Source organism: Mustela nivalis, assembly GCF_964662115.1.
Source record: "Mustela nivalis genome assembly, chromosome: 3".
In the NCBI taxonomy this organism is placed as follows: Eukaryota; Metazoa; Chordata; class Mammalia; order Carnivora; family Mustelidae; genus Mustela; species Mustela nivalis.
This window is the reverse complement of record NC_139022.1, coordinates 48,917,156-48,944,636: the sequence shown is the minus strand read 5'-3', so window position 1 is coordinate 48,944,636 and position 27,481 is coordinate 48,917,156. Positions and strand designations below refer to the sequence as shown.

General features: G+C 36.9%; 1 protein-coding gene across 1 annotated transcript in view; it reads left to right on the top strand.

The window, feature by feature from the left end:
* TMEM232 (transmembrane protein 232) overlaps window positions 1–27,481 on the top strand; it is a 292,765-nt gene that overhangs the window by 91,053 nt on the left and 174,231 nt on the right. Inside the window, exon 12 of the mRNA XM_082723721.1 lies at window positions 17,095–17,273. Coding sequence (XP_082579847.1) covers window positions 17,095–17,273 — 179 coding nt within the window. The remainder of the gene's footprint in view (window positions 1–17,094; window positions 17,274–27,481) is intronic.

The following is a 27,481-nucleotide window of genomic DNA, read 5'->3' as shown; positions in this document are numbered from 1 at the left end:
TTTTGAAATTATTCCAGTGCTATTTTTTATTTCATTCCACCCTATGACTTTTAACACACTCCAAATTTTGTTTTTTCATTCAGAATCTTTTTTTTTTTTGCTTTTTTATTTTTATTTTTATTTTTTTTTTTATAAATGTATATTTTTATACCCAGGGATACAGGTCTGTGAATTGCCAGGTTTACACACTTCACAGCACTCACCAAAGCACATACCCTCCCCAATGTCCATAACCCCACCCCCCTTCTCCCAATCCCCCTCCCCCCAGCAACCCTCAGTTTGTTTTGTGAGATTAAGAGTCACTTATGGTTTGTCTCCCTCTCAATCCCATCTTGCTTCATTGATTCTTCTCCTACCCACTTAAGCCCCCATGTTGCATTACCACTTCCTCATATCAGGGAGATCATGTGATAGATGTTTTTCTCTGCTTGACTTATTTTGCTAAGCATGATATGCTCTAGTTCCATCCATGTTGTCGCAAATGGCAAGATTTCATTTCTTTTGATGGCTGCATAGTATTCCATTGTGTATATATACCACATCTTCTTGATCCATTCATCTGTTGATGGACATCTAGGTTCTTTCCATAGTTTGGCTATTGTGGACATTGCTGCTATAAACATTCGGGTGCACGTGCCCCTTCGGATCACTACGTTTGTATCTTTAGGGTAAATACCTAGTAGTGCAATTGCTGGGTCATAGGGCAGTTCTATTTTCAACATTTTGAGGAGCCTCCATGCTGTTTTCCAGAGTGGCTGCACCAGCTTGCATTCCCACCAACAGTGTAGGAGGGTTCCCCTTTCTCTGCATCCTCGCCAGCATCTGTCATTTCCTGACTTGTTGATTTTAGCCATTCTGACTGGTGTGAGGTGATATCTCATTGTGGTTTTGATTTGTATTTCCCTGATGCCGAGTGATATGGAGCACTTTTTCATGTGTCTGTTGGCCATCTGGATGTCTTCTTTGCAGAAATGTCTGTTCATGTCCTCTGCCCATTTCTTGATTGGATTATGTGTTCTTTGGGTGTTGAGTTTGCTAAGTTCTTTATAGATTCTGGACACTAGTCCTTTATCTGATATGTCGTTTGCAAATATCTTCTCCCATTCTGTCAGTTGTCTTTTGATTTTGTTAACTGTTTCCTTTGCTGTGCAAAAGCTTTTGATCTTGATGAAATCCCAATGGTTCATTTTTGCCCTTGCTTCCCTTGCCTTTGGCGATGTTCCTAGGAAGATGTTGCTGCGGCTGAGGTCAAAGAGGTTGCTGCCTGTGTTCTCCTCAAGGATTTTGATGGATTCCTTTCTCAAATTGAGGTCTTTCCTCCATTTTGTGTCTATTTTTGTGTGTGGTGTAAGGAAATGGTCCAATTTCATTTTTCTGCATGTGGCTGTCCAATTTTCCCAACACCATTTATTGAAGAGGCTGTCTTTTTTCCATTGGACATTCTTTCCTCCTTTGTCAAAGATTAGTTGACCATAGAGTTGAGGGTCTATTTCTGGGCTCTCTACTCTGTTCCGTTGATCTATGTGTCTGTACCACACTCCAAATTTAGTAGTAGTTTATGTCTCTTCCTTTATTATTCTCACCTCAAAATTTGAAGCTAGTATCTATTCATCTCACTCATCCCTCTTTCAAACACCTTATTGACTGACACATCCAAGAGTAGAAATTTTTTGGTTAGTTTGGTGGGTAATTAATTATCTTCTTAATAAATTCTATTATATGATGCAATATCTTTAATAGCCCAATGCTTGGACAACACTTGTCTCATCATAATTTCATTCCTTCCTCATCCATCCAATTTTTGCCTTAGACTGGGGTAAACAAATCTCTTAACAAGATGTAAATTATTTATGGTTTTATTATCTTGCTTAATGAGGAACAGAGAGACTTATATTGGTTCACAGATGTCATCAGATTCTGTCTCTATTTCTACTCTACTTCTCAGGGATGCTATATTTCTATTCCTATGCTTGTTATCTCATTACTAAAAGAACTTTTCAGCTCTAGATGTCACAGACTCAGCATTGCAAGGCAAGAAGAAAGAGAAGGCTCTCTCCTAAAGAGTCTATCAGCCTTATTATAAAACAAAAGATTTCCCAGAAGTGCTCCAAAGACTGTCCTTTGTGTGAAATTGACAGGGCTGGATACCCTGTCTTCTAGTTACAAGAAAGTAAATGCCTGATGAAGAGAGGCATTTGTGATGGCCCACGAGAATTTGTTCCATTATCTGGATACAGAATAGGATTCTATTTTTAGGGAAGGGGCAAGGTATGACTGGTAGGCCAGCAACTGCCTATACTGTTTAAAAATTAGAAAAGATGGGGGTACCTGGGTGGCTCAGTCAGTTAAGCATCTGCCTTCAGCTCAGGTCATGATACTGAAGTCCTGGAATCAAGCCCAACATCGGGCTCCTCAGCGGGAAGTCTGCTCCTCCCTCTACCCGTGTGCTCTCTCTCATGCTCTCTCTCAAATAAAATAAAACCTTTTAAATAAAAATTAGAAAAGATGTTAAGTCTATGCCATCAAACGTACTAACACAACTTAGTAATGTATTTTATCATGTATAGTGATAGCGTTACCACTTTGAGCAGCCAAAGTGTTTAATCACTTGGAGTTTACCATCTTGTTTGATAATATATCCAATGTTGTATTTAGTTGATATTTATAAAAGTGAAAAATTAGTTTGTGTCACATCATTAGTCAAGTACCAGTAAAACATATTATTTTATTTTCATATGCACCTGGTAATTTTGTGCTACTTTTGTTTTTACTTAAGTATATAGTATACATATTCTTAATAAATATGATGCTCCATTATGTTGATCTAAAATAATTGATAACCCCTGTCCTTGTTATCATTTAAAATTGATGAGTTGCCTTTTTTTGATACTGAATTAATTTAGTTAGATTTGTTTAATACCATACTTTCAACTTCTCTTTTTATAAGTTTACAATTTTCTCACTGTAATTGTTTTGCCCTTTTATTTCCACCAAGTTCTTATTTTTTTGGTTGCTTTTGGGAATAAAATAATGCTTAGCAGCTCAATTATTGTGTTCTTTTGAGAAAGTTATAACATTTGACTTGATCCTAATGGATCTGAGCCTCAGACTTTGGTAGTGATAAACTTAAATCTAGAAATGTATGAGGAGTAACATAAACTCAACTTCTGAATATCTGTGTGGCTTATGACTTATTGTTTTGCTAACAAAATCTACCAATAAGATATGAAGGTTTTTACTTGCTGTGCTGTTTTGTGTAGCTGTGCTCCATTTTTAATAGAATCATTGCTAAGCATCCCTGGCTTTTGGCTCTCTGGGTTCCATTCATGTCAAGAACGCTTTTGATGTAGAGTGGATGAACTAAGATTGTGGAATCATGGGAGGCCCTAGGCTTGCCTGGTTCCTTGAAGTGAGCTAGATAAATATAAAATCATTCTGAATACCCAAGAAATTGATCTGATAACTGACAGAACAAACTGCACATCTGGAAGGAGAGAAGAGGTCACATCATGGAAGGTAGGAGGTGTGAAGATGTGATTGGGGGAGAAGTGGATCACAGGTGCCATGGAGGGGATGGAGTCTTGGTCACAGAAGAGACAAGACAGATAGAGGAGCATAGAGGGGATCACATAAGGAAAACAATTCCCCAAAACCACTGATTGGAAAAATGAGAGGGGCTGATTTTCATGACTTTTAAAAAAATAACTGTGGGGTTCGAAGACCAGAATTTTAGAGGTCTGTTGTGTGGCCTGGTGGGTGCTGAGATGCTCCTGTGGGGAAGGATGACAGATAGCTCAAAGCAGGTGGGAGGATCTGAGAATCTGAGAATCCCCTGGGATGCACTGGGAGAGGTGATTCCCTCTTCTTGGAGTGCATCTGAGAGGTGGCATTGCCTCTCTTGGTATAAAGGAGTCCGTGGGCACCATTTCTCTCACCTGCCTCTCAGCATAAACTAACTTCAGTAAGCAACACAGCCCCAACAGTGGTGTAAAATGCTTACACCAAGCCCTGCCCCTCTGCATGTCATAGATTTAGCTTTTCTAGGACAAGTGTGCTTGAGAACCAGTGCAGTAGGCCCCTCCGCTGGAAGACTAGCAAACCCTGCTGCCACCTCCCCCACACATGGCACTCCATGTCTGAGCAGAGAGCTCTGCAAAGCTTGAGCTCTAGTAGAAATAGCGTCAGGTCTCTTAACAAGCATACCAGAGCACACCTAGTTAAAACTCACCACATTCTGGCAAAGGTCCTAACATTCTCCACTGCAGGAATGGAGAAACTCTGCAGAGGACTGACCTGGGGAAAGAGAAGCCAAAACATAGCAGCAGAGTGCACATGGCATACACCAGAGACATTTTCTGAAGCACCAGCTTCTGGAAAATATATGACTTTTTCCTCATAAAGCCATTAATCAGGAGCAGGAAACATAACAGACTTTTCTAACACAGAGAAAAAGACACAGACCTAGACAAAATGCCAAGACAGAGAATTCATCCCAAGAAAAGGTCACAGCCAGGGATCTGTCTACTTGAAACACATATATGTATGCTTGATCCAGAATTTAAACCAGCAACCATAAGGATACTAGTTGGGCTGGAGAAAAGCATAGAACACACCAGGGTGTTTCTTTAAAAGACACAAGACCTAGTTATAAAAAAATAAATGCTAAATAAAAAAATGCTATGACCAAGATGCCAAACCAACTGGATGTAATGATTATAAGGGTGGAAGAAGTAGAGGAATTAATAAGTGATATGGAAATAAAATTGTGGAAAATAATGAGGCTGAGAAGAAGAGGGAAAGAAAAATATTGGATCATGAATATAGACTTAGGAAACTCAGGAACTCCATAATAGCATTCATATAATAGGAGTCCCAGAAGAAGAGAAGGAAAAGGGACAGGGGGGTTATTTGAAGAAATTATGTCTGAAAACTTCCTTAGTCTGTGGAAAGAAACAGACACCCAAATCCAAGAATTACAGGGAACTCCCATTGAGATCAACAAAAACTAGCAAACATCAAGACATATCATACTAAAATTTACAAAATGAAGAGATACAGAAAAAAAATTCTAAAAGCAGCAAGAGAAAAGAAATCCCTAACTTACAAGGGAAGACAAATAAGAATAGCAGCAATCTCTCCACAGAAACTTGGCAGGCCAGAATAGAGTGGCATGATTTATTCAGCCTGCTGAATAAATATATATGCAGTCAAGAATACTTTATCCAGCAAGGCTTCATTCAGAATAGAAGAAGAAAGAAAGTTTCCAAGACAAAAATAGAATAAAAATAATAAAAATAAACTAAAGGGGTTTGTAACCACTAAATAAACCTTGAAAGAAATATTAATGGGGACTGCTTTAGTGGGAAAGAAAGACCAAATGCAACAAAGACTAGAAAGGAACAGAAAAAAATCTCCAGAAACACTGATTTATAGGTAATACAATGGCACTGAATTAATATCTATCAATAATCACTCTGAATGTAAATATTCCAATAAAAGACATAGGATATCAGAATGGATTAAAAAAAAAAGACCCAACTATATGCTGTCTACAAGAGACTCATTTTAGACCTAAAGGCCCCTTTCAGATTGAAAGTGAGAGAATGGATGGAGAACCATTTATAATGCTAATAAACTTGTAAAGAAAGCCAGAGTAGCCATACTTATATCAGACAAACTAGATTTTAAACCAAAGACTGTCATAAGAGATGAAGAAGGGCACCATATCATAATAAAGAGTCTATCCCACAAGAAGATCTAAAAATTACAAATATGTATGTCCTAATTTGGGAGCATCAAAACATCTAAATTAAACATAAAGGCCATATATGAAAGACCCACAGCCAGTAACATCCTCAATGGGGAAAAACAGAGCTTTTCCTCTGTGCTCAGAAACAAGACAGGGATGTCCGCTCTCATCACTGTTATTCAACTTAGTACTGGAAGTTCTAGCCAAATTATAGAAAGAACCGAAATGTGCAATGACTGTTGAATGGATAAAGAAGATGTAGTGTATATACATATATACACGTTGGAATATTACTCAGCCATTAAAAGAATGAAATCTTGCCATTTGCAATGATGTGAATGGAGCTACAGTGTATTATACTAAGAGAAATAAGTCAGGGAAAGACAAATATCACATAATTTAACTCATATGGAGAATTTAAGAAACTAAACAGTTGAACATAGGAAAAGAGACAGGGAAACCATAAAACAGGCTCTTGACCATAGAGAACAAACTGAGGGTTGCTGGAGGGAGTGGGTGGGAGAATGGGTTAAATTGGTTTTGGGTATTGAGGAGGACACTTGTGATGAGTACTGGGTGTTATATGTAAGTGATGAATCACAACATTCTACTACTGAAACTTACACTATATGTTAACTAACTGGAATTTAAATAAAAACTTAAAAAATAAAAAAATAATGTTTTGTATATAAACAAGTATTGTCTTTACATAGTGTGTGAGAGAGAGAGAGAATGAGAGAGGAAGTGTAAAATTGGATGTGATTGTATGTGAGTATGTATATGGAAATATGTCTATTCTGGCATTTGATAAAGTTAGAAAGAATGGATTATCAATGATTGTTTTGATAATTATATATGTATACACATTTTATTTTTAATTTTTATTTTATTAAGATTTTATTTATTTGACAGAGAGAGAGAGAGATCACAAGTAGGCAGAGAGGCATGCAGAGAGAGAGAGGGGGAAGCAGGCTCCCTGCTGTGTAGAGAGCCCAATGCAGGGCTCTATTCCAGGACCCTTAAATAATGACCTGAGCTGAAGAGAGAGGCTTACCCCACTGAGCCACCCAGGTCCCCTACATTTGACTTTTTAAAGATTGGTTAAGTAGCATGCACCATAATCACACATAATAAATTTTTAAAAAATTTTATTTATTTTTTAAATTTATTTTCAGTGTTCCAGAATTCATTGTTTATGCAGTACACCCAGTGCTTGTGAAATACGTGCCCTCCACAATACCCACCACCAGGCTCACCCAACTTTCCATCCCCTTCCCCTCCAACTTCCCCCAATTAAAACATTTAAAATGACTAGAAGAAAATAAGTCAAGCAGGAAAGGGTCTTGTAAAGAAAAGAGAAAAACCACAGATCATAAAAGACATGATTGGAAGACAACTACAGAAAAAATGTGCAAGATCTGTGCAGAAAAAAAAGAGAAAGAATTAAAATACAAGTAAAAGTTGAAAAATACTGTATGCACACATATATGAAATAATAATAGTAATATAATAATAATACATTTATATCTTTTTCATTAGTATTGCTATCCTCAGCTTTCTGTGTGGTTTCAGAACTTGTCAGATAGCCATAAGTTGACCAAGACTAAACCTGAATTTGACCTGTATTTTTCTCCACTAGCCCCCATGTCATTAGCTATGTGTCATAAGTTGGCCTCTAAGTCTATAATTTGGAACTTCAAATAATTTCCCAAAACTACAAACTTTCTCTGAGAAGAGTCCAGTTTGAAATGACGTGGTCAAATCTCTAGGATGCAGCAGGATACTTTCCTCTTTCTTCTTTATATTAGTACTTCAGGTGGGGGTGGGTGGGAAGGGGTTACAACTGAATATGTTGCCAGACAACAGGCTCTGAGCCTGGGATGTCAGAGACTGAGGGGAGCTGTGTGAGGAACTGCTACACATACTCTTTTTCCCTTCCATCTACTGTAGCCTTTGGCTGAGCTGCTGTCAGTGCTTTTGGGGATGTGGGAGAGGCAGAGGACAATAGTCTCAGTTCAGAATGTGTGAGAAGAGCTGAAAACTGTATGAGGTGAAAGAAAAAGAGTTCCTGTAGTTAAATATTTCTTGGAAAGGAGCTTTATTTTGTGATCTAAGACTACTTTATACCCAATAAATAGGGGGAAACTAACCGTTTTCTTCCTTGTCAATACTACCTCAGCAACCAAAACTTAATCTGTATTGATTGTAGAAATAGATACTAATTGTAGAGACAAGACCTAATTTTCTTTCTTTCCTTCCTCCTCACTTCCTTCCTCTATCTTTCTCTCTCCCTTTCTTTCTTTCTTTCTTTCTTTCTTTCTTTCTTTCTTTCTTTCTTTCTTTCTTTCTTCTTTCTTTCTTTCTTCTTTCTTTCTCTTTCTTCTCTCTCTCTCACTCTCTCTTTCCTTTCAAGGCTTTATTTATTTATTCATTTGACAGACAGAGTGAATGAGAGTACAAGCAGAGGGAGAAGAGGAGGGAGAACCAGGCTCTGTGCTGAGCAGAGAGTTCGATGTGGGGCTCAATCCCAGTACCTTGGGATCATAAACTGAACTGAAGGCAGATGCTTAACTGACTGAGCCACCCAGGCACCCCAAGACCTAATTTTCTAAGTTTACATGGGGATCTTCATAAAGCACAAATAACCAGGATAAATGGTTGCCATGATTTTTGAAAGTTAAATGTTACAGCTCTTTTTGGGAAGTTTTTGCTCTCATTCTAAAGATGAATCTTAATTTAACTCTGAACATGTCTAAACTAAAAGATTCCACTATCTAATTCTATTTATTCCCTGTTTTGGTTGCTACTATTCCTTTTGGTGGGGACGGGTTAAAATGACATGCTGGTTTTCAGTCAGAAGTTTTTGACCATGTAAAAGTCTTTATTCAAATGAAGGAGCTGAACATCTCCTGGGAACATTACTCACATTTTTGAGGCATAAATACAAAGATATATCACATTTGAGCCAGTGGTCTCAAATCCAACTGTGGCTTAACATAGTGGGAAAAGAAAAAAAAAAACCCATGAACTAGAAATAGTGAGATTTTTTAAAAATATGAATGATATTAAAGCATATTGCAATATGCAATTTTAGGAATCATTTTTTGTAATAATATACCTTAGTAGAGAAGAAAAAGAATGAGAGATGTTGGCTTTCTACCCAGATGAATTTAGAAGCAAATGTATAACATTAATGAAAATAATTAGATACTTGTAACTCCCTTTGCTGTACCAGCTAGAATTATAGTAAGATCCTCCAGAGTGCTTCTGACTGTTTGTCATTTAATCTGGTCCAGAAATGAATATTCATACCTTAAGGTCATTTTGCTCTTTACCCCTCACATCTATTAAAAGTAACTTGATAATATGTTGATGGGTACAGAAATCATTATTCCTTTATTTGATCCAGATACTTCTTACTGTTTTGAGTGAACAGTTAATTTTTTAAAAAAGATTTTATCTATTTATTTGAGACAAAGAGAAAGAGAGAGCGAGATGGGGGAGGGGCTGAGGGAGAGGGACAAGCAGACTCCTGCTGAGTGGGAACCCAACATGGAGCCTGATGAAGGCATTAATCCCCAGAACCCGAAATCATGACCTGAGCTAAAGTCAGATGCTTAACCAACTGAGCCACCTAGGTGCCCCAACAGTTATTTTAAATTTTAAAGACTTTCTAAGTAACTACTTACAGGAAAGAACAGTAGAAAACAATAGAACCCCTCCCCCCCCCAAAAAGGGTGAAGGATGAGAAATTTAGTAAGAAGAAGAGGGAAAAAAGCACCAAAATGGCTCAGTTGTAGATGAATGTAATGTGCACTGAACTAGACTTGGTGTCAGATATTTGGAGTGTCAGAAGTTTGGGATGAGTCTCAGCTCAATTTTCATGTTCTAGATGATGTTCAGAATCTTAGTTTCTTCAAGATTATGGATTTTAAAAGAAATTTTGCATGTAATGTGCTTATAAATGTAAAGTTATCACTCCTTTTTCTTAATTTCCAAAAGAATCTTTGTTTGTTTTTTCTTTTTTCTTTGTTTACCCTTGGATTAAAAAAAACCTGTGGCGATTAACTATTTCCATAAGGATAGTCCAAAATAATGGTGGTATTGTTTAGTTTAATGAAACTTAAAATATATCCAAAAATCAAAAGACTGATATTTCTTTAATTTATTTATAAGATTCACAGTTTGTTCTTGAAAAGCAAATAGACCACTTTCTTCTTTGGTTTCCTATTGTAACTACAGAAGATAATTATTTTTAATCAACATATTGCCATACTTTACTATGGAAAAAGATATAAAAGTTAAGCAAGGCAAGTTTTACTCAGTTCTTTAATTTTTTTTTTTAAGATCTTATTTATTTGTCAGAGAGAGATTGAGAGTGCACATGCAAGGGGAGCAGCAGGCAGAGGGATAAACAGGCTCCCCACTGAGCAAAGAGCCTGATGCAGAACTTGATCCCAGAACCCTGGGATCATGACCTGAGCTGAAGGCAGGTGCTTAACTGACTGAGCCATCCAGGCATCCCACAGCTCCTTATATTTTTGTATTCACAGCAGCATTCCACTTGCCATCATGTTTCAGTTAACTGCTCTCTGCCAATATAGGAATCAGCTGACTTTTGCTTTTTGCTTTTTGTTTTCTATATTACCTGCAACAAAACTGAGTAAATTAGTAATTCTTTTGTTCTCTTCGGTTTATTCTGTTAGGTATTCGTTTAATATGTGTAATGACCAAATATGATGATATATAAAAATAACTATCCATATTTAATATGTATATAGATATAGAAAATCATTGTCACTATAGTATAATATTCTGAAAATAAGGAGTACACTAGAATTTCTATTTATTCTACTAGTTATCCAAAGTATACCCGCCCCCCACATCTCTGTCATTATCTCTTGTGAGGTTCAAGGGTCCCTAAGACTACTCTTAGTTCTGAAATCACCTAGGACTTTGAGCATTCTCAGGTTTGTTAGTTTGTTAGTAGAACTAGCAGAACTCAGCAAGGCTGTTTTACTCATGGTTATGGTTTATTTTAGTAAAAGGATAAAGATTAAAATTAACCAAGAAAAAGTACATAAGACAGAGTTCAGGACAGTTGTATAGAACTGTCCATTGTCCTTTCCCAGGAGTTGTGCAGAGAGCATTTAATTCTCCTAGCAATGATGTATGACAATTTGCATAGAGTATTGTCAACTATGGCAGATCACCAAGATTTGGTATTCAGAATTTTAATTGGGGTTCAGTCACACACACATGCTGATCTCAGTCTCTGGTCCTTCCAGAGGCCAAATTGATACCATGGCCTAAGGCTACCATGTAAGCAAAGACATTTTTATCAGACAGGAAATTCTAATGCCTAAGAGTCGCCTCCCAGAAGGCAAGGGAAAAGGCCAGACCTCTCTCTGAACATTGTTAATTCTTTACTGTACAACTCCTGATTTTGTGTAATCATCACTTTGCTTCTCGATGACTACAAAAACTGAAAGTCTCCGTTTCCCTTATATTCCCTAGAATCTTTTCCATCAAGAAACCAAAAATATTTTTAAAACATAAGCAGATCTGTTCCCTTCCTTGTTTAAAATGCTTTGTTAACTTTTCATTACACCAGGAATAAATTCCAAACTCCTTTCCATGGCCTACAAATTCACCATAATAATTCAGAGTGGGCCTCTGCATTCACAGATGCTACAATCCCCCAGCTTCTTGGATGGTTAACTTTTTAAAAATCCCTCATAGCATATCTTTTTTTTTTTTTTTTAAGATTTCATTTATTTATTTGACAGAGAGATCACAAGTAGGCAGAGAGAGAGGGGTAAGCAGGCTCCCTGCCAAGCAGAGAGCTTGATGCGGGGCTCCAGCCCAGGATTCTTAGACCATGACCTGAGCTGAAAATAGAGGCTTAACCCACTGAGCCACCCAGGCACCCCCATCATATCTTCTTGAATACTGTGTGTTCATAGTGATCTTTCTCTCATTGTGTTTATAGTGGCTTTCTTCTCCAGTCATTGCTGAACACATTACTACATCCTGTCATTTTCCTGACACTCATTATGAGCAGATACTGTTCTGTTTACCTTTTTAGTATCTGTCTTTCTCTACTAAAACTAAGTGTCCTGAGAGCAGTAACACTGTCTTTTTCTTTGGCACATTAAAACAGCCATTGGCACATAGCATTGACTCAGTAAATATTTGTTAAATGCCTGGCGTGCTGACTGGTTCTTGTCCATTGGTTTCTTGGCATTGATCTAGTTCCTTTCCTTTATGTGCCATTTCACAAAGATCATGTTTTAAACTACATCTTACAGTCAGGTTACATTTTAGTGATACATATGATTCTGCCAAATCATATTTGTCAAAATTGTAAAGGCTGCATTCATTTATACTCATTCATATGAGTAGAAATACTCATATTACACATTCAATGAATTTGTGAAATCTAAATATCTAGACTGGCAATTAGAGGCTTCCATGGAGTTCAAACACTAAAATAAAACATTGCTAGAAAGAAAGGATCGTGATACGGGGTTTCAAACAGCATAGCTTCTTAGTAAATTTTCAAAACTTATTAAGAATTTTGTTTTGGTTCATTTTGTTATTTCCTAGGATACTGTCTGCTTAGCAGACACATTTTCTCTCAGTATATTTAAAGTAACATCTTTGATAGCTGCCATAGGGTCACTCAAAACAGAACAAAAGAGTGCCTTTTCAGCTTAATCCCTGGATGAAGAGTTTCATAGCAGGTATGCTTCTTAGAAAATGTCTAGACATGCATATTACACTTCATTCTGCCTTCTATGACAATTATTAACACATCCCATCTGTCTTTATAAGTTTTTTTCCCATTAACTCTCAGTCAATTGGATGCAATAGATTTTCCCTACAAGTATTATTTGTAAGCAATATTTCACTTTAATCAATAGGTGAACAGCTCAGTTTAAAAATTATCAATGGCATTTTAAAAGCTTGGTGAGTTTGAGAGCTCAGTTACCAGAATATATTTTATGGACTAATCACTGGTCTTGTAGATTCTAAAAACAAATCATATTCAATTCAATGACTTGACTATTATAGACTTATAAAATATTTATTTCTCAGTAACCAATAATTTAAAATATTTGAAGGTGGCTTATATGTACTTTAATCAATCCTTCTTATTAATGTAAAGAGTTTGGGACTCTATAAACCAATACATAAGTGGGTTAAAATTCACAGTATATTTTAGTTATCATATTGTTATTCAAAGCTGCTTTTTAAAACTTTTTGAGGTTCATAATTCCAGAATTATTAATTTAAATCTCATAGTTGTTTTGTTACTCATGTTAAGTTCAAACATTATTTTTCTTTTTTTAAACTTTTTTTTATCAACATATAATGTATTATTAGCCCCAGGGGCACGGGTCTGTGAATCACTAGGTTTACACACTTCACAGTACTCACCATAGCACATACCCTCTCCAATGTCCATAACCCAACCACCCTCTCCCTACCCCCCCTACCCCCAGCAACCCTCAGTTTGTTTTGTGAGATTAAGAGTCTCTTATGGTTTGTCTCCCTCCCAATCCCATCTTGTTTCATTTTTTCCTTCCCTATCCCCCAAACACCCCACTTTGCCTCTCAACTTAATCATATCAGGGAGATCATATGATAATTGTCTTTCTCTGATTGACTTATTTTGCTCAGCATAATACCCTCTAGTTCCATCCACGTCATCACAAATGGCAAGATTTCATTTCTTTTGATAAGCCTTATTTTTCTGATAGAGTCACACATCCATAATTTCATTCTGCAATTTACTTAAATTTTAGCTATAGTTTTACAACAAATTATAGGCCTCTGAAAATTAGATACTCTTACCCAAACCATGCCACATTTTCCAAGTATTATATTATCTCCTTTCTCCCCTGACTCCTCTACAATAATGTCTTTACTGCAAGTGATTTTATTATTGTTTCAAGTTCCTTAGCTTAAAAAAATGTACTATTCTTTTCCACTTCATGCTTTCCTCCTCCATAGCTAAATAGTATTATTAGATCTTCCCCACAATATCTTGTTTGGCCTTTACTTTCCAAGCTTTACTGCTCATCACAGTAAAGAACTAGATTACCTCATAAAATTCCCACATTGGTTTCCCAGTTTGTTGTTTGGATAGACATAACATTTCATTGAACATGTAGGACACTACTCTTTTGCTCAAATATCTCCCACTTAATCTGACCCCATTTATCTTTAGTTATTTATTTACCTTATCCATTTTTAAAAAGTAGGTTATATGCCCAACTTGTGGCTCTAATTCACAACCCTGGGACAAGAGTTGCATGCTCTACCACTGATCCATCTGAAAGCCCCAACAAGTTTTTTTTTTTTTTTTTTTTTTTTTTAAAGTAAACTCTATACCCATCATGGGGCTTGAATTCACAACCCCAAGATCAAGAATTGCATGTTCCACCAACTGAGCCAGCCAGGTACCCCTTATCCATTTCTAATATAAACTCTTTACCTCAGCTCAGTTTAAGACCCTCGCTATCATCCTCTGCCTTCTCTCTTCTTAGAGCTACCTCTCTAATGGGGGTCAGTAGGTCTGTTGCCAAAGGAATGAGTAGGCACAATTTCTGTCACATGTTCCAAAGCAGATGGGACCACCTCCAGAACCATGGTTGAGCAGGACAGAAGCTTGGTTATGAAATCATCTCTGCATCTACAGATATTAGGCCTGTTAGCTGGGGTGCAAGTGGATGTCACTTCCCTGAGCACAACTCCTGCCAGGTCCATGGGTGGGTTCCTGGGTGGGAAGAGGCACCTCTGGACCACAAGAGAGTGAGGCTGAAGCCAGATCACAGAGCTGTTTCAGGGCCCACAGACAGTGGGCCTGTTACTGGGGGCACCAGTGGACATGGTTCCTCCTGGGTCCTTTAGTGGGTAAGACTATGGATAAATAGGGCTGGAGCTGAGTTCACAGTAGGTCTACGGCTGGCATCACATGCATGCCAACAGGTGCGCCACTTGGGTGTGGTGTACTGCCTGCTCACTCTTGGGTTCCACTGGTGTTTTACAACCTCTTGCCTGGATCTAAGGTCCTGAAAAAGGTACTTTTGTTTATGGATGACTGCCAAATTGTTGTATCTATGAGGGAATGAGGGCTGGGGACTTCCTATTGTATCATCTTGCTAACATCAATTCATACATATAATTTCAAATACTGCAGCACACTAATTTTAACTTGTAAAAATTTTGTGGAGGAAAATTACATTTTCAAAAGAATTGGCTGCTTAACTATAGCCTTGTATTTGCAATACAAATGATGAAAGATGCCTTAAGTTTGGAAGCGGATATTTGCCATCCTCCTCCCACTTCTAAGATGTGCACATACTTTCACTTCTGCCTCTTTTTACATTCTGGTCTCTTCCTTTCTTATGAATGGAATAAAAGGAAGGAAAAGCACTTATCTGAATTGCAAAGGCTGTGCTGCATGCAATAAGATAAGATTCACCTTCACCTGGCTAGGTCACTCATCAGCTGTGTAATGCTAGGGGACTTTCAACCAAGTTGAAGGTCATATGTTCTATCTATTATGCTAAGTATAATAAGGTCTTCATAGGATTGTAGTGAGGACTAGAATAAGGGCACATAGTAGTAGGAATGCCCAAGCTTTCCAGTTATAATAATAATTATTGTTATTACTAGTGTGGATTATAAAAATCTGTATTGAATTAGGAAATGTTAAGGATTTTGACTTTTTCATATTGTACTTACTTTATATTGTATGTCCTTACTCAAGACAAGCACTGATGAGTTCCAGTGTCATGCAGACTATCATCAGGATTTAGGGGACAGTACAATACAGAATTTAATTGACTCTGAAATCCTTCTATTTCCCTTCCTGAATCTTCTCTTCATTTTATTTTATTTTTTTTATCTGCTTCACATATACTTGTTATTCTTATGTTGCTCTTTGGCTAACTTTAGTTCATAAACTCTTTGAAACTTGCTGTATTATTTTATTCTCCAAATTTATCCCATCACTACATAATTAGAATTCTCTTTTCCTGGGCGTGCCTGGGTGGCTCAGTTGGTTAAGTGGCTGCCTTTGGCTCAGGTCATAATCCCAGGGTCCTGGGATGGAGCCTTGCATCAGGTACCCTGTTCAGTGGGGAATCTGTTTCTCTCTCTCTTCTTTAACCCCTTTTCCCCGACTCATGCTCTCATTCTTTCTCCCTCAAATAAATAAAATCTTTCTTTAAAGATTTAATTTATTTATTTGACAGGAGAGAGACAGTGATAGAGGGAACACAAACAGGTGGAGTGGGAGAGGGAGAAGTAGGCTTCCCGCCGAGCAGGGAGCCCAATGCTGGGCCCAGGTGCCCCAAATAAATAAAATCTTAAAAAAAAAAAGAATTATCTTCTCCCGAATTGCATAGTAATTGCATTGCATAGCAATATACCACCTAAGTAAGAAGTAAGAAATAATTAAGGTAAAGAGAGACATCTTCCTCCTTTCTGTATGGGAGAAGTATATTTTAGAAGTGGACCTTGATAATTTATATAAATTACTAATTGTAATACATCTTAGAAGGAGTGTCTTAGACTTTTAAAAATCTCTTCTGGACCCATTGTCCCTTTCCTCTATTTTAGTTGATTTATGTCTCTACTATTAAAAAAATCTTCCAGCGTTTAATTATATCAGCAATTATGTCTGCTTTTCACATTATTTTCAAGGCTTTCTCTTGGTTCAAATGCCATGTTTCATTGAGCTTGGTCATTTTTATAAAAGGCAGAGATTTTTCTCGTGTTCTCTAGCTCATTACAAAAATTCACCATGGTGGTCTAAATGTTCCTACTGCCTTGAACAAATGCCTCTTTCCTTGAATCCCAAAGTTTGTTTGTTTGTTTGTTTAATATATAGTTTCTGGTTTACCTGTCCAACTTTCAATTTATGAGGAATGTGAGATTAAGAGTCACTTATGGTTGGGGAGGGTATGTGCTTTGGTGAGAGCTGTGAAGTGTGTAAACCTGGTGATTCACAGACCTGTACCCCTGGGGATAAAAATATATGTTTATAAAAAATAAAAAATTAAAAAAATAATAAAAAAAAGAAAATGTTAAATTTATGAGGAATGGTATTAGTTAGGTGCAGATCTTTTCTTATGGGCTGGAAATTGTTAAATAATCTATGATCTTTTAAAATTAAAGGAGTAAGAGCTGTGAAGAGTAAAACAAATTCCAAAGCTCAGAATTTCAGGCTTTAAAATATTAGCAAAATCCAGTTTTTTCTCTTTCACAAAACTGTGTTTTTCTATGATGAATAAAACAATGTTTTCCCAAAGAATATACTTTTTCAACAGGTGATCAAGTGACATGGATCGGATACTACGGCTTAATATATAACCTGGTGAAAATGTTATGGGAACTTCGGGGAGATGATGAGCAGGACGGATTTAGAAACAAAATATGGCAAATATTACAGAAAACAAAGGATCATGAGAAAGATGGGCGAATCCATAATGGCATATATATAGCTCAGGTAAGATAAAGGCCAAGGCAATAAATTGGTACTTATATTATCAGGAAGTGTTTGTCCTTTCTCTGCAAGGAGAAGAGAATGTCCATATTCAGTATCAGCTGAGAACACTGTTTTTAAAATTTAATATTGATCTCTGTTTAGTTAAAGATAAGAGGGTTGGCAATCTTCTGACTAAGAAGCTTGAAGAGAGGAGGTGATTTTGGGGAAGAATAATCATTTTGCTTTGGGTTTGTGCCCAAGAGACATTTTAAGTATGCTAACCACGCATCCCTGTTTGCCCAGGTTAGCCTGGGTCTATGCCTAAATTTTCCAAGTTTCTTTTTTTTTTTTTTAAAGATTTTATTTATTTATTTGACAGAGAGAGATCACAAGTAGGCAGAGAGGCAGGCAGAGAGAGAGAGAGAGAGAGAGAGAGAGAGGAGGAAGCAGGCTCTCCATGAGCAGAGAGCCCGATGTGGGACTCGATCCCAGAACCCTGAGATCATGACCCGAGCCGAAGGCAGAGGCTTAACCCACTGAGCCACCCAGGTGCCCCCCAAGTTTCTTATTAGTAGTGAATTAATTCACTCTCAAAGGTGTCTCAGTTTGGATGGTAAATTATTTAGTTATCTTGCTTGTAAGTTTTTCCTTCCAGCATTCAATAATACACATCACAAATCTAGATTCACTAATACTACTCTTTTTCTTTAAAGTTAAATATGTATTTTACAAGTTCTTGGTTTTTCTTGTTCTAGTTGAATGACTATAGATAATTTTTCTTCACATTCAAAGAAAATCATTATGACATTAGCTATCCATTCTTCATGAAATGTAAATTTGATTTTCCAGAATGCTTTAACTATATGGTATCCTATGATATTTTTTAAACTCCCACCATCTATTTTTCTTTTCTATGTCTTATTTTGAGCCAGGTTAATTTGTTTGTTACCCTAAAGCACACTTTTTTCCTGTCACTGAAGCATCTGGTTTTTTCTTGCTTTCACATTCGCAATTATCCTAACACTCTTAATATCCTATTTTCTAATAATAATTAGGAATGTGAATTCATGTTAACAAGTAAGAAGAGCAAATAATGAATTAACTGTGCCTAATGGGTTGTCAAAGCATATGGCGCAGGGGCGGGGGACATGATTGCAACACAGAACACCTATACTCCAGATTCTTAGTAGGAAACAAAACCTTAAACTCCTTGTTTTTCTTTTTCTTTTTTTTTTTAACTTTTTTTTTTTTTTAAGATTTTATTTACTTAGAGAGAGAGTGAAAAAGAGCATGAGAGGGGAAAAGGTCAGAGGGAGAAGCAGACTCCCCAGGGAGCTGGGAGCCTGATGTGGGTCTAGATCCTAGGACTCCAGGATCATGACCTGAGCTGAAGGGAGTCACTCAATGGAGCCACCCAGGTGCCTCTTGTTTTTCAACAATAAATCTGACTTGGAGTAAAAATCTTTATGGAGGACTATCTAAAAACATTAGACTTCTAATATTTTTTTATAGAGAAGAAAATCAAGAGCTGTCCACTTGAACTGCATTGGTTTAGATTGCATGGGATTGCTTTTATGCAACCATGCTTCAGTTTTATTCTTAGTTGTGGACAGAACATAGAAAGAAAAAGAAAACAGTAATTACTATTGTATCTATTACAATGATGACCACTATATCACCCAGTATCCTCTTTTTTGATATTTAGTTTCATGTGCTCTCTGAACCTTATTATTATTTTGTATAAGCTACTCAATAAAGTTTTTAAAAAATGAGAGTCAAATTTTGGATAAGCTTCTAAAAAGAAATAGAGGACAGTATGACTTCATCTCACTCAGTCTTATTATTTTCTTTTTGTTTTTTTCATTTTTTATGAATTCTCAATTATTCATATTATTCTCTGGTTTTGCATCTTTTTTTATATGCCACTTCACATCTCAAATGGATTGTATACCGTCAACAAATAAATAAGGCCACTCAAATTTGTCATTTCTATAATTAGAATCCTATTCATGTGCCTGTTTTCAGTCATTTGGTATAGGATAATCTTTCTTCAAAATTTTAGTAAATATCTATAGACAGTTATATTTGAAATTCATTAAGTTAGTTAATCAGACATAGCAAATATTTTTTAGTTGCTAGATCCAAGGAAAGACCTATTACTGAAGCAGTCAGCTCTGAGAATAAAGGAATAAACAAAAGTATAACTAGATGTGCTGGGTTTTTTTTTTTTTTTTTAATGCTTAGTGAGAAGACTTCTAAAGGACGCTTTCATTCATTTGAAATAGTAAATGTGTGGGAAGGCAAGTTTTCCTCAGAGAAAAATCTAAACTATAAATTTATTTTTTAAAAGATTTTTTATTGACTTATTTGAGAGAAAGAGAGAATGTGTGTGCAGAGGAGAGGGAGGAGTGGCAGAGAAAGAGGGAGAAGCAGGCCCCTTGCTGAGTAGGTAGCCTGCCATGGTGCTAGACCCCAGGACTCTGGGATTGTGACTTGATCCAAAGGCAGATGCTTAACCAACTGAGCCACACAGGTGCCCCTAAACTAGAAATTTCTAAAGGCAGTTATATTAAGTTAGATATAGTACATATTTAATATAAGAAATACTTATTTGCATTAGAGAGATGAACTAAAATATACAATTCACTCTAGATCTATATTATCTAAAAGTTAGATAGAGAGAGAGAGAGATTTGGATTATTAAAGGAACAAATACATGATTTATGGATATAAATGATAGAATGGCTAGCTAGAGACTTTGAAATATCACTTAAATTAGTTTAAATTCCTTTATTTAATATTGATACTACAAGTATATGTGCTAAAAAATTATATAAAAATTTTCACCAAATTCAGTAGAAAATATGAAATAAATATGTACACATTGAGTCCTAAATCTATTTTGCCATGCTGAAGTCTTTGGAAAACACAAAGAATTCCCAAAAATGTCCTTTACACAGTAATCTTTAGTGTCTCATTCAAGAGACAGAAGATTCAGAAGATGGAATATTATATGGGACCCCAGGTGGCTCAGTCAGTTAAGTGTCTGCCTTCATCTCAGGTCAGGATCTCAGGGTCCTAGGATGGAGTCCTGTTTGGTCAGGCTCCCTACTCAGTGGTCCCTCTCCTTCCATCCTCCATCCCCCGTCTACCTGCCCCTTCCATGCATGCATGCATGTGCTCTCTCTTGCTCTCAAATAAAATCTTTTTTTTTTTTTTTTAAGAAGATGGAATATTACCTATATGGCTAGTCCCATCAAATTTCATGGTACATAGTGGGAGTTCAGGTCAATGTTTTGTCTCTAACTTTTTCCTTATATTAATGAGGAATACATTGTTGTCATCTTTAAGTAGTACTTTAAGTAGTACTTTAGCTGGAAACTTAATGATGAGTTTTGCTCCCTGACTCAAGGGAGCAGGGTCAAGGAGTGTGTCTCATAGATAAGAAAGTGTGAGCTGAGCAGAAATAAGAACACTGTGTAAGAAAAAGCCTTTGGTTTACCTGCCTAGTTGGCGAAAAAAAGGTTTAGGTTGAACAGTAGTAGGCATTACATTTGAAAGTTATGTTTGGGTTACCATGCTAATGTCTTAGAAACTTAGAGATGGTTTAATAAAAATAGAAATGCTAAGTAAAACAATTAGTTAATTTTGGGAGAAAATTTTTCTCTTTTTTTAATTTTTAAAAATTTTTAATAAACATATAATGTATTATTAGCCCCAGGGGTACAGGTTTGTGAATCGGCAGGTTTACACGCTTCACAGCACTCACCTTAGCACATACCCTCCCCAATGTCCATAACCCAATCACGCTCTCCCTATCCACCTCCCCCCAGCAACCCTCAATTTGTTTTGTGAGATTAAGAGTCTCTTATGATTTGTGGGAGAAAATTTTTCTTATTGAATTTTAATAGGTGGGTAATTTGTTTTGGGTAAAATCATGTATACATTTCCTTATATCTTTTTAAAATAATGAATTATTGTCTTGAAACTTTTAGTACATTATTAGAGTAATTGTCCCCAATTTATTTAAGACTCCCTATATTCACATCCCTGGCATGATTCTTCTATACTCAAAGACTTGACTTGACCACATGACTTGATTCGGACAGTAAGACAATACCAACGTTACACAAGTGGAGATTTTTTTAAAACATTATTTATTTATTTTTAAAATTTTGTTTATTTGAGAGAGTGTGTGTGTGTGTGTGTGTGTGTGAGAGAGAGAGAGAGAGAGAGAGAGAGAGTCAGTGTTGGGGGTAGGGGCAGAGGCAGAGGAAGAAGCAGAATCCCTGCCTAGCAGGGAGCCAAATGGTAGGGCTCAAGCCCAGGACCCTGGGAACATGATCTGAGCCACAGGCAGATGCTTAAAGACTGGGCCACCCAGACGCTCCCAAATGAAGATTTTAAAATTGCTTATGGAGGGCGCCTGGGTGGCTCAGTGGGTTAAGCCGCTGCCTTCGGCTCGGGTCATGATCTCAGGGTCCTGGGATCGAGTCCCACATCGGGCTCTCTGCTCAGCGGGGAGCCTGCTTCCTTCTCTCACTCTCTCACTGCCTGCCTCTCTGCCTACTTGTGATCTCTGTCTGTCAAATAAATAAATAAAATCTTTAAAAAAAATCTTTAAAAAAAATAAAAAATAAAATTGCTTATGGAATGGGGCCTGCCCTTTCTTTTTCTCTTGGAACACTGTAACTGTCATGGGAACAAACCCAAGTTACCCAGTTGGAAGATGAGAGACAATATGGCACAGAGACAAGCCATCCTAGTTGATCCACTGCCCCTCCCCACCCCAGCCAAAAAGTAACCAGTTCCTGACTACAGACACATGAATGAGCCTAGCTAAGACCAGAGGAACTGATCTGCTGTGTCTATCTTAAATTGTTGACCTAACTGTGGTCTAAAGAAATAGTTGTGTTAAACCTCTAAGTTTTGGGTGATTTTTTTTTTTTTTTTGACATAGTAAGAGTTGCATATGTGAGATTTTAGTCAGCTAAATTATTTAATATAAATGTTTCTTTCATTTTTATCATTTTTAAAGGCATTGATAATAATAGACTTGTTGAGCGCTTACTGTGTGCCATGTGCTAAGCACTATATGCATTAATTATTTAATCCTCATAAAAACTGTATGTTATTTGTATTTTCATGCTCCTGATTTTATAGATGAGGAAATTGAAATTTTAAATAAGGACATTTAAATTTTTGAAAGATGAAGTAACTTGCCCATGGATACTGTGGTAAATTACATTGTTTGCTTTTTCTAAAGTTGAACAATCATTGCAGTCCTGGAATGAAAACACTTGATGATGACGTAATATCACTTTTAATATTGTCATATTTACTTTGATAATATTTTGCTAAAGATTTTGCATCCGTATGAATTTTTTTTCTTATAATGTTTTCTATAAGGTTTTTCACCAGAGTTATGCTGTATCTATGCAATAAATTGGGAAGTGATTATCTTTTTTCCCCTGTTCCCTGGGAGAATTTTGTAGTGTGGTCATAATGTCTTCCTTAAAAATTCTGTAGTATTTGACAATTTGTCAAAAATACATACAGAAAAGTTTTAATTGTAACATCTCCCCCCCCCCCCCACCGAGAGAGTAAGCAGCAGGGGAGGGGCAGAGGGAAGAAGGAGAGAAAGAATCTTAAGCAGGCTCCACACCCAGCACGGAGTCCAGTGTGGGGCTCAAACTCATGACCCAGAAATCAAGAGGCCGATGCTGGACCAGATGAGCCACCTGGGTGCCGTGTGGAATTCTTTTATAGTTGGGTACCTTCCTAGACTTTAATTCTCCTTGCATCAGTTATTTTTTCTAGGAATTTCATGTGATATTTTATGAAGTTGCTCACAATATCTTTCTATAATATCTCAGTGTCTTTAGGATCTGACATGATATTCCCTTCTTCATTCCTGACTATTACTATTTTTGCTTTTGTTCTCTTTTTAATCTATCATGCTAAGGATTTAATCAACTTCTTTGTCCTTTGAAAAAAAACTTTCAGGGCACCTGGGTGGCTCAGTCAGTTAAGTATCTGACTCTCCTTTTTTTTTTTTTTTTTTTAAGATTTTTATTTATTTATTTGACAGAGATCACAAGTAGGCAGGCAGAGAGAGAAGGGGGGAAGCAGACACCATGCTGAGCAGAGAGCCCAATGCGGGCCCTATTCCAGGACCCTGGGATCATGACCTGAGCCGAAGGCAGAGGTTTTAACCCACTGAGCCACCCAGGCACCCCAAGTATCTCACTCTTGACTTTGGCCTGGGTCATGATTTCAGCGTGGTGAGATTGAGCCCCGAATCCAGCTCGGTGCTCAGCATGGAGTTTGAGATTCTCTCTCTCCCTCTGCACCTCCCCCCATTCATGTGTGCACTCTCTAAAAGAAACCATCTTTAAAAAAGTTTTAAAAAACCTTGACTCTCTTGATACTGATATTCTATTTTATATTTTCTCTAATTTCTAATTTTATGTTTTCTTTAATATCTGGTAGTAAATTAGTATTTCCTTCCACTAGTTTCCTTGCATTTTAATGTGTTGCTCCTTTTCCAAAATTACTTAACTGTGTTCCTTGTCACTGACTTGCAGCATTTTTCTAACATATGATTTTAATACTTTTAATTTCCTTCTCTACATTAATTTAGGTGTATCCTGGAAGTTGTGATAAGTAATATTTTAATTATTAAAATCAAAAGTTTCTAATTTCTACTATTATTTCTATTTTTAAGCCACAGTTTACTCAAGTTCGTGACTTAATGTCCACACATATGGAGGTTTTGTGGTTACTTGTGATTTTGATTTCTAGTTCAATTCTACCGTGCTCAGTGATGATGCCCTTATTTTATTTTATTTTATTTTAATTTATTTATTTGACAGAGAGAGATCACAAGTAGACAGAGAGGCAGGCAGAGAGTGAGAGAGAGGGAAGCAGGCTCCCTGCTGAGCAGAGAGCCTGATGCGGGACTCGATCCCAGGATGCTGGAATCATGACCTGAGCTGAAGGCAGCGGCCCAACCCACTAAGCCACCCAGGCGCCCGATGCTCTCATTTTAAAATGTTCTTCTTTATAATAAGTGTACCTTTTGGTTGTGAGTGTAATCGTGGTAGCTTTCTTTTATGAGGGGTCTTTTGATTAGTGTTTGCATATCTATTTCCATCTTTTTATTTCAAGCTCTCTGAATCCTTTTATGTTTAGCTCTTTGGAGAAGCAGTATTTTTTTTTTAACCTAAAGATTATGGTCTTTAAATTTCAATGTTTATTCTGTTTACATTTAATATCATTATAATATATGTGTTTATTTCTACATATTGTTATTTACCATTCTATTTGTACTTCCTTTCTTTTTTTAAATCTAATTTTTTGCCTTTTTTGGGAAGATTTTTTTTATACCATTTTATTCCACCCCCTTTATTTGTCTGATAGTTACACCTTTTCCTTGTTACCAATAACACAAGGTGAATCCTTGTGTTATTGAAGTCTAATATAAAGAAATTTAATATTTTCCTAGGCCTTAAACTGTCTCAAAATATTTTAACTTTGGGGCACCTGGGTGGCTCCCTTGGTTAAGTGTCTGTCTTTGGCTCAGGTCGTGCATGATCCCAGGGTCTTGGGATCTAGTCCTGCATCTGGCTCCTTGCTCAGTAGAGAGTCTGCTTCTCCCTCTGCCTGCTGCTCCCCCTGCTTGTGCTCTCTCTCTCTCTCTCTCTGACAAATGATAAAATCTTTTTTTTTTGTTGTTTCTTAATCACCTTCTTTTTTTTTTTTTAAATGATAAAATCTTTAAAAAAATATTAACTCCACTTATTTCTCTCTACTTACATAATCTTCCTGTTGAACATTTTAATTGTGTGTATATATGGATGTTGTTTATGTGTGCATGTGTTTACAGATATCAATACATTATTATTTTTTACACTCAATATTCTTTAAATTTACCCACATATTTGCATGTTTCTTTCTTTACCCTTCCTTCTTGAATCTCTGACTTTCTGCATGGCATTATTCTTCTTCTGCTCAAAGAAAACCTTTTCATATTCTTTTAGTAAGAATCTCCTGGTGTCTAATTTTATTAATTTTCATTTACTTGAAGATGTTTTTATTCCATTTAAATCTGAAGGGGAGGGGCGCCGGGGTGGCTCAGTGGCTTAAAGCCTCTGCCTTCGGCTCAGGTCATGATCTCAAGGTCCTGGGATCGAGCCCCACATTGGGATCTCTGCTCAGCGGGAAGCCTGCTTCTCCCTCTCTCTCTCTGCCTAATTGTGATCTTTGTCTGTCAAATAAATAAAAAAAAAATCTTTAAAAGAAAGAATCTGAAGGGTAGTTTTATAGTCTAAGAATTCTGTGTTGGTATCAAAATGACATAAAGTTAAGTTCTAATCAATTTTTCTGTTTATTCTGAGGTTCTTTGCACCCCTAAAATGGAGTTCTTTGCATCGTTTTTATGACTTTGGTCATAAAGGTTTTTTTCAGTTTATTATTAGATGATATTTTCCTAATGTTCAATTGCATATTAACATGTCTGTAGTGGGTTTCAGGAATAATAATGGCCAAATGACCAACGTGGCCAAATGACCAAAGTGATTAACATCTATACAGTTCTCAGTTTTTCTCTCTGTGGTCTCTGTGCTCTGTTCTTGTGTTACTCCTATGTGATCTTCTTTCCTAAATTCCACAGATGATATTCATTCCCTTTCATGCTTAATTTCTCTGAGAAAAATAATATTCATGTTGATTTCAGATTTTAAAGATGCCTTTTTAAGGGAGTTAATTAGTGATGCTGTAGAATATGTTACACAACTAAACTTCAGGTATCTGAATAAGACAAAAACAAAATGATTTCAAAAAGGAGGAGCACATTTGGACTATAGGTGTAATGTGTTACAGCGAATATTTTGATTATATTAAACTCATGCTTTTTTTTTTTTTTTTTTTACATTTTTAAAAAAATTTTTATTTATTTATTTGACACAGAGAGAGAGACAGTGAGAGAGGGAACACAAGTGGTGGGTGGGGGTGGGGGTGAGAGAGAGAGAAGCAGATTGCTAGCTGAGCAGGGCGCCCAATGCTGGACTCGATTCCAGGACCCTGGGGTCACGACCCGAGCCAAGGCAAACGCCTAAAGACTGAGCCACCCAGGTGCCCCTCAGAGAAATACATTTTATATCATTTCTCAGCAAACATGTATGACTGAATGAAGGTTTTTTGAAAAACAATACTTGGGGCACCTGAGTGGCTCAGTTAAGCATCTGCCTCCAGTTCAGGCCATGATCCCAGGATTCTGGGATTAAGCCTCGTTAGGCTCTCTGCTCAGTGGGGAGTCTCCTTCTCCCTCTCCCTCTGCCCCTCTGGCTGCTTGTGTGTGTGCTCTCACTCTCTCAAATAAACAAAATCTTAAAAAAAAAATACTTAACCTTACTACATGTGATGTATTCTTTTTTTTTTTTTAATATAATTTTTTATTTTTTATAAACATATATTTTTATCCCCAGGGGTACAGGTCTGTGAATCACCAGGTTTACACACTTCACAGCACTCACCAAAACACATACCCTCCCCAATGTCCATAATCCCACCCCCTTCTCCCAAACCCCTCCCCCCAGCAACCCTCAGTTTGTTTTGTGAGATTAAGAGTCACTTATGGTTTGTCTCCCTCCCAATCCCGTCTTCTTTCATTTATTCTTCTCGTACCCACTTAAGCCCCCATGTTGCATCACCACTTCCTCATATCAGGGAGATCATATGATAGTTGTCTTTCTCTGCTTGACTTATTTCGCTAAGCATGATACGCTCTAGTTCCATCCATGTTGTCGCAAATGGCAAGATTTCATTTCTTTTGATGGCTGCATAGTATTCCATTGTGTATATATACCACATCTTCTTGATCCATTCATCTGTTGATGGACATCTAGGTTCTTTCCATAGTTTGGCTATTGTGGACATTGCTGCTATAAACATTCGAGTACACGTGCCCCTTTGGATCACTACGTTTGTATCTTTAGGGTAAATACCCAATAGTGCAATTGCTGGGTCATAGGGCAGTTCTATTTTCAACATTTTGAGGAACCTCCATGCTGTTTTCCAGAGAGGTTGCACCAGCTTGCATTCCCACCAACAGTGTAGGAGGGTTCCCCTTTCTCCGCATTCTCGCCAGCATCTGTCATTTCCTGACTTGTTGATTTTAGCTATTCTGACTGGTGTGAGGTGATATCGCATTGTGGTTTTGATTTGTA